We start from the raw sequence: 14,908 nt of genomic DNA, 5'->3' as shown, positions 1-14,908 counted from the left end.
TGATTTGCCCAGTCACAGAACCAACTGAGTGGGCATCTTCCATGGTAGCTGCTCATAAGAAAAATTCAGATGAAATCAGAATATGGATTGACACAAGAGACTTGAACAAGGCATTAAAAAGACCTCATCATCCTATGCGTACAGTAGAGGAGATTGCCATCCTCATGCCAAATGCCACTGTTTTTTCTGTCTTAGATGCAGAGAGTTCATTTTGGCAAGTAATGCTTGATTGCAAATCTTCACTACTGACTACATTGAGTACCCCATTTGGTAGATACAGATTCCTCAGGATGCCTTTTGGAATAAATTCTGTCAGTGAAGTCTTTCAGCATGCAATGGAGCAAATTTCCTCAGGCTACCCGCATGCAGTAATAGTTGATGATTTACTGTTGGAGACAGTGGTGAAGCAGAACATGACAGAAACCTCAGGAAAGTTCTGGACAGAGTATGTGAAGTGAATTTAAAGCTCAAGCCTCTGAAATGTAAATTCAGACCACCAGAAGTTACTTGTGCAAGTCATTTATTTACCAGTACAGGCCTACGACCAGATCCTTCTAAACAAGCAGTCATTCTTGAGATGCGAGCTTCAGACAATGTCCAAGCTTCACAGCGTTTTCTTGGTAACCATAACTATTTGCCAAATTTATTCCTGATTTTAGTGAGTTATTAGTGCCTTTAAGAGAGCTGACACGCAAACATATTACCTGGTCATTGTTAGAACAACACCAGAAAACACTTGAGTACCTCAAACAGCAAATTGCCAACCGGCCTACCTTAAGGTACTATGATGTCCACAAACCAGTGGTTCTCTCCTGTGATGCTTCAAAGTTCGGTCTTGGTGCAGTTATTCTTCAAGAGGGCAGACCTGTTTTTACCCAAACTGAGATGCAGTACTTTTGGCCATTGTGTTCACATGTTCGAAGTTCCATGATTGTATTTCTAGCCGAGCTATCCATAGGTTCATAGGTTGATACTAGGCTATCGGCCCTAGGGGCCTATACAAGCCTAGCCATAACAATTCCATGGCCATTTCTTCCCACACTATTTACTTCCCACACTATTTACTTCCCTCGACCCCTGTCTAGCAATGCGACTGACGTGATCCCTGGGGTGAATTTCCTTTTTCCCATCCAATCATCAAGGTTCCTTTTGAAGAGGGCCAAAGAGGTGCTCTGCTTGACATGTATGGGCTGTCTACTCCAGGGTCTGGGGAGTCTCTGTGTCAGGAACCTATCCCTCCAGCATGTTTTGTTTATTGTGATGACAAGATTTAGATCCCTGGAACATGTGGCTCTGAGGGATTGGAATTTCTTTAAGTGTAGCATGTCCAACAGCTCTGGGTTTGAAATGGCCTTGTATGTTAAGCAGAGATTGCCTCGGTATGTGACAAAGTATAACTGGAGTTTTTTAAGGCGGTCAGCATAGGGCATCTGCTTTAGACCTGCAATACTTTTAGTGAGGTATTTCTGCGGCCTTTCCAGTTGTTGCAGATGTCTTGAGAGGTACATACCAAATGGGGTGTTGTATTCTATAATGGGTCTAATGAGGGATGAGTACAGTGGGACAAGGACCTCCTTTTTTTCTGGATAAAAAGCCCTTAGTGATGAGGTGTGCCACATAGAAGGATTTCCTGACTGTTGTGGCAATGTGGTTATTGAAGGTGAGACCACTGTCACCTGTGTCCCTAAGTCTCTTATCACACTTTCGGTGTTTAATGTACTGCACCTATGTGGTAATTCACGGGTACATGTTTTTTCCCAAAGGGGATAACTATACATTTCTTGGCATTGAGCTTGAGCCCATGGCTCTGGCACTAGTCATCTGTTTCTGTAAGGCCATTTTGTAGCATATCGACAAAATTTGGGGATTCAATAATGGTTCCCAATTTGCAGTCATCTGCGAACTTTGTTAGCCAGAGTCCATTAGTGTTGGCCTGTACTTCAGAGAAGTAGATGCCAAACAAGAGAGGTCCCAGGACTGAACCCTGAGGTACTCCACTTGTCTGGAGCTGGATTTGGAGTCAGCTACTTTTACAGTGTGGGTTCTGTCAGTAAGCCAGTTGGCAACCCATCGAGTGACGTAGGAATTAATGCGCAGCTTAGTAAGTTTATCTATGATTCCAGAGTGGGGGATGGTGTCAAAGGCTTTGGCGAGGTCCAGATAGGCTATGTAGACTGCCTTACCCTCGTCCGCGGCTCTGGAGACTGATTTGAAGAAGTCAATCAGGTACAGGAGACAAGATAGGCCCTTCACAAATCCAAACTGGGTGGGGTCCAGTGTTTTAAGGTTGCCAATATCTTTGTTTATGATTTCCTCGATAATACGTTCCATGGCCTTGCAGATCAGGCTTGTCAGACTGATGGGGCGGTAGTTCCCAGGATCCAAGGTGGATCCCCCTTGTAGAGTGGAATAACTGTAGCTGTGCGCCACTCAGTGGGCATGAATCCTGAGTGGAGGGTATGATTAAACATGACACTTAGGTGAGGTGCCAGTTCATTTTATAGTTCATGTAGTACACAGCCCGGGATGTCATCTGGTCCCATGGATGCTGTATTCTTAGCTTTGGAGAGTGTGCTTTTTACCTGTGTGGCCATTATTACCGGAATTTGGCAATCTTCCGGTATTGAGATGGGCCATTTAGGGGATGAGAGGGGGGTGAAGTTGGCACTGAATCGATCTGCCAGGATATTGGCAATATCCTTGGGATCATTATATTTAATGCCATTCTGTTGTAGCTCAGAGCAGATCTGAGCATTGCCATTTAGATTCTTGACATAGTTATAGAATGCCTTGTGGTTGTCTTTGGAATATTTGGCAATTTTATTTTCATAACTAGCTTTGGAGGATTTTATGAGGGATCTCAGCTTCTTACTGAGGCTGGTAAGGGAGTTTTTTGCATCCTGGGATTTTCCTCTTTTCTGCAACAGTTTCTTCCTTTTGTTGTAAAGTTTGTTTATGGCAGGGGACCACCAGATTGGCTTCCATTTTTTGGAGGAGAGCATCTTGGTTCTATTTGGGAAGGCACAATTCATGCACGAGTGGATGTGCTTGTACAGTGCCTTAGTGTAGGACTCAGCAGTTGAACTTCCCATCTGCATGGGTGTCATGAAGTTTGTAACTTCTGACTTGAGTAGCATGAAGTTGGCTTTGGAGAAGATAGAAACTGACCATCAACCTCTAGTCACTATTTTAAAGAAGCCTATGCATTCCGCTCCAGCAAGACTACAAAGAATGATGCTCAAATTGCAAAAGTATAATTTCAAAATGATCTATACAAAAGGCACACTTCTTTATCTGGCGGATATTATCCAGATCACCCAGAAGTACAACAGAACAGCTTGATGCAGAGAATTTTGACTTAGATGTCATGGAAGTGCGTAATTTTTCTACCACGAGACTTGATGAGCTAAGAGATCATACAAACACTGATCCAATTTTGCAAAAGCTCAACCACTTACATCAATGTAGGATGGCCGTCAAAACAATCATGTGTACCCCCAGAAGTGCAGCTTATTTTCCATACAGAGATGAGATGCTGATGGAAGATGGTATCATTTTCAAAGGCCCAAAAGTTGTTGTTTCTACTTCCTTTACAACGTGAATACATTCAGATTTTGCATCGTGGCCACCCAGGTTCCAATTCTACCAAAAGAAGGACGAGAGAACTAGTATTTTGGCCTTCTTTTTCGAAAGACATTGATAAAATGCTTTCTTCTTGTTCAGTATGCAACAGTACTAAGCTGCATTTGCAAAAAGAGCTACTTCAGTTAAGCCAAATTCCTGAACTATCTTAGTCAACAGTAGCCACTAACATGTTTGAGTGGAACAGTCAGCATTATTTAGTGTTGGTAGACTCTTACTCAAACTGGTTTGAGATTGATTTGCTGCCTAACCTAGTGTCCAGTGCTGTTATTACTAAGAAGAAACGTAATTTCTCAATCCACACAGTTATTTCTGACAATGGTTCTCAGTTTATCAGTCAGTTGTTTTAGAGATTTGCAAAAGAGTAGGACTTTATCCATGTTACTAGTAATCCTGAATGCCCACAGTCAAACGACCTTGCTGAGCGTGCATTACAGAGTGCAAAGCAATTACTAGAGAGGTCAAAGTGTGACAATACCAATACCTTCTTGAATTTACTTAATCTCAGAAATATACCCTATGACAACCTACTTTGCTCACCTGCTCAGAGACGTCTATCTAGGCAAACCAGAACAACCTTGCCTATCAGTTGTAGTTTGTTGGTGCCTAATGCTAATAACAGCAGAGCAATCAAAGCCCAACTTTATAAGAAGCGTTCTTCTCAGCAGTCTAGCTATGATAAAACTAGCAGATTTCTTTGTCCATTAAAAGAAGGAGAGACAGTGAGGCTGCAAATGGCAAGAGTACTAACATGTATGAGTGTGGTAGTCAGTCTGTTTATAAGTTTATTTAAGTTTAAGCTACAAAGCCTCTTTCCTGATGTGTTTGTGTTTAATAAAGCTGCTTGAACGGAACCCACAACCGCTTGTCTGCTTTATCCTGACAGGATGAATGACATGGGGCCCTCTACTAATTTTAACTAAGTTATAACATACTTATGGTCTTGAAACAGAGATTTATACAGTACAGTATTGTTTCTGGAGGTGCCTCAGTGTACAGTCTCATGTCTCAGTACCACTGAGAGAGTTTCAAAATTTCCAACCCATTCTTCATTGTGTCCATCCTAGAGGCATGAACTTGATGCACTAGTAAACCAGTAGCAGTTTTAATTTCTTAGCCTGTTAGTTCTTAAAATTTTTGAATAGCTTAAAACTATAACTTTGTAATGGGAATGTATACTTCAGCTGAACAGCAGTGCATTGTAAAGTAATTGTAGGTAATCCACGTGTTTTTTTTTTCCACAGCACTACTTGATTTAATTAAATAATCAGGTTTACAACAGTTGAACCCATTTGTGTAAATGTACTGGTGGCCCCTAGGTTGAAGTATTATAAAATTAAGTAAGAATTTATACTGCCCAGGTACAGGAGCTGATTCTTCTGTCTTAGACTGTTTGAACCCCACCTTATAGACTTAAGAGCTGGCCTATTACCCTTTAATTCTTTGTCAAGTTATCATAGTGGCTGGGTTGATTTAACAATACTAGAGTGGCTCATTATAGTTCAGTTATTTATAATCCTACCCACTGTTGTGACTTTATCAAAATGGCATTCAACAGTATGAGTATGGTAATGTGAAAAATGTTGGTAGTCACTTATTTGAATGTTTTGTACTCTTGACATTTAACAGGAGGAGAAGAGTATTATAAAAATGTTGGTAGCCACTTATTTCAAGATTTCTTCTTCTTAAACATGTTAGTAGCCACTTATTTCAAGATTTCTTCTTCTTAAACATGCTAATTCCTTCTCTTTCTGGTTTCAGGACACTGGATTTGAATTCTGTGAATAAAACAGAGGACAGTAAAGGAAGCAATGGCAATCAGGTAAAATGGTATTTTTTTTTATATATACATGCATTTTCCTTATGCCAGCCTGAAATGTTACCTATCATTTTTCCACTTAGAGCTGTTCCTTTTTCATTTTGAGTGTCCTTATAGTTCACATTAGTACCTACTGGCTTTGAGCAGATCTGCTTATTTTGCATCACTTACTAGCCAGGTATTTTTAACTGACTGTTGGTCTGATGCTCTACTTCTCTCGGGGTCTTTCAGTGGACTCGATTGCTAGATATGGCATTTTGAAGGAAAAAATACATCTGTCTATCCATTAGGAAACTGGACCTGGTGTTTAGTAGTAATGACATGTAGAGATTACACCTTGCTCATATGTACCTTTCCTGTTTCCAAATATTTAGTTGGGTTTTGTTATGTGGTTGTCACCTCTGCTTTTACTGGTGTTCAGTATGTCCAACACACACTACTTCCTCACAGAAGAGTAGCAGTCCCTGGGATGCTGTTTTAGAACTTCTGAGCTTCCTTCCTTCATTCGCTGTTTAGCCTTCTGTTAACATGGTTCAATTAACTTTTTGCTTTTTGGCTTTCTTTTTTTGCTTCATTCCGTACTATCCATCATGCCCCTGGACTATAGCATTCGAGTGTAGGGCATACCGGGAATGAGTAGGACCGTCAACTTTGAAGTAGAATGGAGTTTTCTACTTCAGTCTTATCTTCCCACTGTGCAGGCGTATAGGTGTCCAACAGATTAGCATGCAGTGGGCTTTGTGATTCACTTCCATACCTCTCCATGCAACATGATAAAACATTATAAACTGCCTCCCCTCCCCAGTAAGGTAGGTACATCCATATGATCTTCGTTCAGCTCCAGGGATTCTGATGTGGAATTATTCTTTGAGCACATGCCCCTTCCCTCTTCCTGAAGACATAAGATTAGACCAAGCGTCCTCATTACTTTCCTCCCCTCATGACAACTCCACTTGACTGGGTTGTAGTCAGGGCTATATCCGTCTATGCAGTTGGAGCTGGCAGCATGGTTCCAGTGGTTCTGCTCTTGAATCCTGATCTTTGATATAGGCAGAGCTTCAGCCACTGAACCATGAGGCTGACTAAACTGCACTTAAGGAAGAACTCTCAAAATCTGTGCATCTTCTTTTTTCACAATATTTTTACATTGAACCACACCTAAATATATATAAATATTCTTTACCTAAAGGGGTGCCAAAGACAGCACAATGTCTGGCCAGAATATCAAATCCTGTATTATTTATAGGCATCGTATATCACACGTATGCTCCCCTCCCAAGACATTGGGGCATAAAGGTGACGTAAGGATGCACACAGTTAGAACTTATTTGTCATCAGTCTGAACGCCATTGTTGAACATCGGTCTGAATGTCCTTCTGTTATGCTGGATACCAAGCTGTGTTTTCAGATAAGTGCCCCATTGGGATTTTTTGTCTGTCTCTTATTTGTTGTGGTTACTATGTTCATGTCATCCAGAAAGGGAAAATGTCAGTGGGGGAGGCAGATTCCCTATAAGGACCATCACTGCCAGTGTCTCTTCTGTTTGGGTGCTACCCACAATCATTCACAGTATTCTATCTGCCAGGCATTTGTGCCTATGACCCTGTGTAGTCGTCTCTCTTCCATGTCCATATACCTGGAGAATCAGTGTCTTAAGTTTTTGGCTGAGTGTGCTGTGGTGGAATCCTCCTATCCCAAGAGCCAGCTGTCTACCAAGAAGGAGGCCAAAAAAGCTAGGTCTTAGCTGGCTACTGTCCACCCTTACCCAGACATTTCACTCTCGAGGTTGGTGAAATCTCAAGAGGACCATCTGGTGGTTACTTCAGATTCCATTGTCGTGAGCCTGTTGGAGGCCGGCATGGACGTGGCTTTTGGGACATCATGTGAGGCTTTTCAGACATCTGTACCTGAATATCCGAAGGACCAAGGAGGATTCCTCTGATCTTTGTTAGGGAGGAGAGTCCTACAACCATTGTTCAGTCTCACCAGAGGTCTGACCCTACAAAGGTGTTTCATATGGATGTTCCACAGAAAAAGAATCAAAGATGAAGCATATTTCCCCTGTTAAGGATCCCCAATGTGAATGGCATGATGTCACTCTGGGTTTATTTAATGCTTTAATGGCCTTGAAGCCACCTCAGGGGGGTCTCTGTGCCTGCTCTTCCCTGGTCATCCTCTCCATTTAAAAGGCCTAGTGAATTGGATTCCTAAGATGAGGACCTGGACTCGGGAAGAATCTTTGCCTTACTCTTCCCAAAACCCTTCCCCCTTGATCTATGGTTCAGAGGAGGAGTATTCCATTAGTCCAGATTCCCCACTGGAGGAACTCTCCTTTGGGTATACCATTGCCCATGTGATGGATTATTTTAAGTGCGATTGTTCTCAAGTCCCTGAGATTCAGAAGAGATATTATGACCTCCTACAAATGAAGTCTCCTAAGCCATCTGCTGTTCCTCTTGTTTTGACTGCCCTTCTGGATACTTTCTGAGCAGTGCCTGTGGTCCTTTACTCTTAGCCCCCTGCACCTAAGAATCTAGATATATTCTATAAAGTGCCTGAAGAGTACAAATTTCTTTATACATGTCCTTCATCTTACCCTTCTGTAATTTGTCTCCTCTGACAAGCTGTCCAAGTTATTGCCCTCTACCAAGCCTGTTGCTTTCTGATAAGAGCAGTAAGGCCATGGATAGGGTGGGTAAAAATGTTGATCCTTTAGGGCCATCAACTACCAGACTCATATGACCAGGTATGTCTTGGTCCTCCTTTCTTAGGTTTCTAAGGTGGTTTCTGATCTTCTTGACTCTGAGGGGAAGTCTATGGCTCTTTCCCTGCTGTGGTGTACTTCTCAAGTTGACCTGCACTCAGACAAATGCAGTTATGATGCAGCTGATGCCTTAATTAGGACTGCTGACTTTGGTTCAGTTATAAGGCTTTATTCTTGGCTCTTTCTTCAGGCTTTTCCTGGTGACATAAAGGCCAAACTCTTGGATGCTCCTTAGGATAATAAAAAATCTTTTTGGATTTGCTGCAGCTGAACTTTTCCACTCTTGTCAGGTTAAGGGTAAAGCCTTGCAGGAGCTGAAATATATTTTTAATTTCAGAGGAATTAGCCCTCTAAGTCTGCTTTTGTCCATAGGCAGTCTTGCCCTACTCCCAAGGGCAAGAAGGGTTCTAGGCGTGTGCCTCCTGCTAAGTCTGCTTAGACTGTTCCCTCCCAGAAGCCTGCTTTCAAGGATAAGCCATGTTCTATTTGACAGTTTGCTTCCTCCTGCCATCTCCCAGGATCCCTTGTCCCTGAATCATTCAAATTGGCTTAAGGTCACTTCAGACTCTTAAGTTCTGTCCATTATCCATCAGAGAGATTTCATGGTTTGAAAGTCCCTTCCTCCCTTTTCAGGCATTCCTCAACCTCCTTGGGAACAGCTCTGTCATTTCCCAGAGGTTCTTCACTCTTTTGGCTCAGGGCACCATTCAAGCCATGCCTTCTGTTCAGGTGGGGAAGGGGTTTTACTCAAGAATGTTTCCAGTCCCACAGAAGGAGGGCGCTTGGAGAACAATTATGGATCCTTCTTAGCTGAACACCTTCTCAAGATTCCTTCCTTTTGGATGTTATCTCTGCAGACATTATTTCCTTTTTTTTTTAAACCCCAGACCCTTCTGATCTCTCTGGATTTCAAAGATGCATATTTTCACATCCCCTTCCATTCTCTCATCATGAAATATTTATAGTTCTCTGTCTCTTCCTTCCATTATCAGTTCTCTGCTTTCCAGTTTGGCCTTTGTCCTGCCCAAGGCTGTCCACCAAATGCCTCACTCCTATCATTGCCTTTTGCAAGGTTCGAGGATCTTTCCGTATTTAGGAAATCTGCTTATTCAACATCTTTCCCTCAACACTCTGCTGTGGAATCTCCAGTTTACTGCTTCCCTGGTGCAGAGTGTGGGGTTTACATAACCTTCCAGAAATCAATTTTGACTCCTTCCCAAGGTATTATTTTCATCTGCTGCAGTCTTCAGACAGTTGGCATGCTGGCATCTCTGTCTCTCATTGTTTTTTTTCCACTCCCTTCTTCGTCTGGCGACTGTCTCTGATAGAAAATTTTTCAAGGTTTTTGAGTTCATGGCTTCCACAATTCCTATGCCCCCTCTCACCAGGCTACATATAGGAAAACTTCAGTGGTGCCTCAAGTCATTGTGGCTCCAACAATGTCATCCCCTGGAGTTTCAGTACCATTCCTTCCCTGTGTCAAGCTTGAGCTTCACTGATGGATTCATCTGCTTTCAATCAACCTAGGGTTTCCTTTTCAAGCTCCAGTTCCAACTTAGCACAGACACTCTTGGACAGGGAATGCAGTGCCTCTTGTAGCCCCCTCAAGATTCAGGATCTCTGGCCTCCTCATCAGAGGTCAGACCACGTTAGTGTAAAGGAGATGAGGGCTTTGCTTTTGGCTCTTCCAGTTTTCCACACACTATTTCATCCCCGGCCTGTCAAAGTTTTCACAGACAATACCTCAGTAATGTGGTATGTTAACAAGCAGGGTGGCACAAGTCCTATCTTCTTTGCTGGGCTGGGACCTAGTTACCCAGTATCAAGTAACTCTTCAGGCAGTTTACATTCCCTAAGAGCACAATCTAGTGGTAGACTTCTTGAGCAGGTCCAGCACACAGGTTTGCGGATGGTTACTTCACCAATGTGTCTTCTTGTACATTGTCCATTTTTGCCTACACTCTGAACAGGCAACATCCTCTATTCTCTTCCAGAATTCCAAGTCATCTGGCTTGGAAAGTGAACGTCCTGTCCTTTGCTTGGAAGGGGATGTTTCTGTACATCTTCCCACCTCTTCCACTGTTACCATGAGTCAAGATCAGGCAGAAATCTCCCATAATCTTGCTGGTGACTTCCTTTTGGTCCAGAAAGCATTGGTTCCCCTTCTCACTTGGCCATGGGCAATCACCACAAGTTACCTCAACAGGTGGACCTTCTCACTCAGACAAGAGATCTCTTATCCATCCTCACTTGTTCACTCTTCAACTGAAGCTGTGGATGAGGCACCTCTTTTCTGAGGATGTGCTTCGGGTTCTGCAGGAGGCCAGCAGACAGACTACAGTGAAATCATGTGTGTTCAAATGAAAGCGACTTTCTGTCCAGTGCCTCTCTCACCATCAGTATCCCCCATCTGTGGAGGTTCCTCTGGTTTAGTCATTTGTGTAATCTGCTCCATGCTGAGTTGACTTATTCTTCAGTTAAAGCTCACCTGTCAGCAATTTCTGTTTGTCTGCCCTTGTCTCCACTGGCCTCTAGATTCAAGGTCAAGGAGTTTCTTAAAGGTATCCATCATATCAGGCCTCCCAGGAAGCCTATTCCACCTTCCTGGATCCTCAGTTTTATACTTGAAAAATTGACTAATGCTCCTTTTGAACCTGCTTCTTCAGCTTCCCTGCAACATTGTACTTCACAAGTCTGTTCTTTTGACTCTCACTGCATCCTAGAGGGTGTTTGAACCTCAGGCTCTCATGGCTATTCATCCTTTCTTAGTTTTTCACATAGGTAGGGTGTCTCTTCTTGGTAATCCTTCTTTTTTTACCCAGAGTAGTCAATAAGTTGTCTCTTCATCTTCCTTCCTTTTTATAGTGTGCCAATGAGAGGGTTCTTCACACCTTGTGTTTGCATACACTGCTCAGATATCGTTTGGATAAAATTAAAGTTATTTGCAAACCTGAGCTTTTTGATCCTTTTCATCACAGGACTTTGGGTTTGGCTGTTTCTAAACAAACCATCTGCTCCTGGATCTCTAAGGCCATTTCTTTTTGTTATTCTTTTCATGGAAAATGCCTTTCATTGTTGGAAAAGGTGGATTCTACTAGGGCATTTGCCTCCTTTGGTGCTTTTTCAAGAGTTTGGATACCAGTTCCTTACTTGAAGCTGCTTACTTGGTCATGTGTTCATACTTTCATTACAAGTTGGATGTTATTTTTAGGGCCAGGGCAAGCTTTGCTAGGGCTATCCTGCATGAGTTTGTTGAGGGCTGTTCTGTGTCTTCCTCCTCCCAGGCTTCATCTTGAGCTCTTGTTCTCTCTTGTAGTCGAAGAATGCCACAATGATGTGGTAGGACAGATGAAAGAGACCCAAATTTTAATATAAAAAGTACAAAAACAAATAAAAGCTGCAGCACCTTGGCCAAAAAGGCCTTTCAAGAGTCAAAAAACATAGCACCAGCAAACAAATACATCACTGCATTAAAAAATCCACTAATATAAATAATTCAATTAAACAATTAAATAAAAAAACAGGTAAAATAAGCAAGTAAAATAAAGCAATTCGGTTCAAAAACCCTATACTTTACAGAAACCCTTTCCAATTGCATTCTAAATTTAGGCCATGAGGGGTTAGAGTACTATATTTCAAAATAAATAAACTCTGTTTAAAAAGTAGCTTCTGTTTTAAATCACTATCCATAAAAAAATTTTACCTTTTCTAATATGGTACCCTTAAGAAGTTTTTCATTCCCATTATGGCACAAAGAAAAGTGCATGGCAACTGAATTTTCCACCCTTTGGTTTCTTATATCCCTCAAATGTTCAAAGAGCCTAGTTCTAAATGCTCTTTTTGTTTTTCCTATGTAGAAAAGATTACATGGGCACTTCAGGGCATATACCACCCCTTCTGTATTACAACTATACAACTCCTTAGGTGTATAAGTCACATAATTAATTCTGTCAAAAAATTGAAATTTTAAATTATAAAATTTAAATTATAAAGTCCTCTATAATCCCGACAATACTCCTGCACTTAAAAATATTATCACCCCCTATAACAATCCTAGACCTCTTTGATCCTCTAACAAACTACTAATTCAGACTAGCAAAATTAATAACATAGCTGGTGACTCTCTCTCTTTGCAAACTCTCTAAGTAGACCCTGGAACTCTCTTCCAGCTGATATTACCTTACTTTCTACCTTAGGTCAATTTAAAACTAGACTCATACAACATTTGGCACTTAACTGGCTATGTCAATGTGTCAAGCCTGGCTAACTCTCTCTCTAGAATGTGTAAAAATCTGTTAACCAGTTTACTGTGTAATTTAATTTAATCCTGATTTGCGCTCGGGATTAACTCTAACCTGTGGAACTTGTTTAACTTGCTTACTTATGTAATCACTGTAAATAGTCTGTTTGTAATATGTAATGCTGGTATTATGTAATGCTGTATCTGCTTACCCTTAGAGCTTTTCTCCCCAGGCCTCCGCTGAAAATGGACATGCATCCAGTCGGACTATCCCGGTCAACAAATGTAAAATAATAAACAAAAAATAAACTATATGTGTGCAACCAGAACAATGCTTACAAGGAATGGTACCAGCTTCTCCCATACCCATGTTCCTATGTAGAACCGGTGTGGTATAAATATGAATCAACATATCCTTCACATTATGACCCCTCTTATAAGAAAAACATAATTTGTCAGGGAGCAACCCAACTAAACTCTTGTCTTTAAATAAAAAGTCCCAATAATATTTCACAATACTGGAAAAAAATATCCGCAAAAATATTATACTCTGTAAATACGTCATTTTATTTTCTTTATCTCCAGGTCCACTTTTTATGTTACTATACCATTTATTATTTCTGCCCGTATCATGTCTGTCATCTTTGGCTAGCTGATTAGTGGATGCTTTATAATATGCATCTTGAATGCAAGAGCTATCATAGCCCCATTGTTTAAATTGATCACACATCTTTTTAAGCTCTAAATCAAGAACCTTTTGTTCATTGCAAAGTCTTTTTATACGGAGTAATTCTCCATAAGGTGAAAATCTCATCAAATGGGGGGAGGGGTGATGACATCTCCCACCATGCAGAAAGTGGTTGCCGTCCTCAAATTTCCTGTGTGTTCTAGTTTTCACTGCCACATTTACAACACCTTCCAATTCTAGATCTAAAAAGATAACATTCCTACCTGTTTGTACTTCATCAAAACATAAACCAAACTGATTATTATGTAAATCACCTAAAAAGTCATTAGCTTTTACATCTCCCCCATCACATAAAAATATTAAATCACCAATGTATCTATAGTATCGGACAACATGTTTTTTTGTAAAACCCAATATGATAAAGAAATTCTAACTCAAAAAAACCCATAAACAGGTTGGCATACATGGGGGCAAAAGATGCCCTGAAAAGGAATTCCCCTGCACGGAAGTGATTGCACGGCTCAAAAACACATGGTCAACAAAAAGCAGAAGCCAACAACTGTGAGCTGTATAAACTAATTTAATTAGTTAAAAAGTAAAAAAACACAAGGATAACAGCCCGGTTTCGGCTATGGTGTTAACCTAGTCTTCATCAGTGTAAATTCCCAAAACATCTTGAGGTTCTTTTATACACATAGAAATAATTAATCACACAGTTTTATTGGTGAGCTCATGAATATTCATTAGTGTACAAAATCATGAATATTCATTAGTGTACAAAATCATAAATATTCATTAAGACCAGGCTGGAAAAGTCCACCTAATTTCACAATCCATTTCTTTTCTTGTACATTTAGTTTGCTATGCTGACCAGATTTATTAGATCGGTCGCCTATTATTTTATCAGTGATGGTAAAATGAAATTTTGCTGTGGTATGTTTGAGTATGTTTATGCAGGGCGTTACTCATTCTTTTACATTTAACATCACTGAGGTGTTCAGAAATAGGTAACTTGAGATGTCTAGATGTTTGTCCTATGTAAAATGCATGACAACTGCAAATGTAGATGATACAATCTGTGCTGCAATTTGCAAAAAAACTGATATATAGTACTGCAATTGCTGCTGGAGAATTGTTTGGTTTTTAGCACATGTTTTCAATGGCTGCAATAACCACATAGCATGCAGCCCACAAGTTTATCTCCAGAAATTAAGGTTTGGGTCATATTCTGGTTAGTGGCATCATGGTGATGTTTGTAATGACTGAAATGAGATCCAGGATTTTTTCCCCTTCTAAATGAGAACATGCAGGTCTCAGATAAATGTTGTGACAAAACATTGTTGGCTAGAAGGATGTTCCAGCGTCGTCTAATGGCATCAGTGACTCTGTTTGTATTTCTACCGTATGTAGCAATAAATCGTAGATTATTATTTGTGTTCTGAGATTTATGTTTATACTTGAGGAGGTCTTCTCTGTCCAAATTTGCAGCATAATTGCTTGCTGTATGTACATAACCCATACTGTAGCCCCTTTCTTGGAACCTATTCGACAAATCTTTACGAAAAACCTCAAATGTATTTTCTTCTGAACAAATACGTCTCATCCTAATGAATTGAGACTTGGGGATTTTTTGGTGATATGTGCTGCATGAAAGCTGGATGCATGGAGTTATTGTGGATATTTTCTGAATACTTCTGTACAGAGGGTGTTGTCCTTATTCCTTGTTACCAGCACATCTAAATATGTGATCTTGTG

General features: G+C 40.8%; 1 protein-coding gene across 3 annotated transcripts in view; it reads left to right on the top strand.

Annotated features, from left to right (window-relative positions):
* The window catches only part of SCYL2 (SCY1 like pseudokinase 2), a 1,725,360-nt gene that overhangs the window by 1,477,963 nt on the left and 232,489 nt on the right, over window positions 1–14,908 (top strand). For all 3 annotated transcript variants that reach the window (XM_044087896.1, XM_044087898.1, XM_044087897.1), the window contains one exon: window positions 5,404–5,464. In XM_044087896.1, coding sequence (XP_043943831.1) covers window positions 5,404–5,464 — 61 coding nt within the window. The remainder of the gene's footprint in view (window positions 1–5,403; window positions 5,465–14,908) is intronic.

The sequence above is a fragment of the Protopterus annectens genome, chromosome 11.part0, assembly GCF_019279795.1.
Source record: "Protopterus annectens isolate FY-2018-M chromosome 11.part0, PAN1.0, whole genome shotgun sequence".
NCBI classification, from domain to species: Eukaryota; Metazoa; Chordata; order Ceratodontiformes; family Protopteridae; genus Protopterus; species Protopterus annectens.
This window is presented reverse-complemented; position numbering and strand designations above follow the sequence as displayed.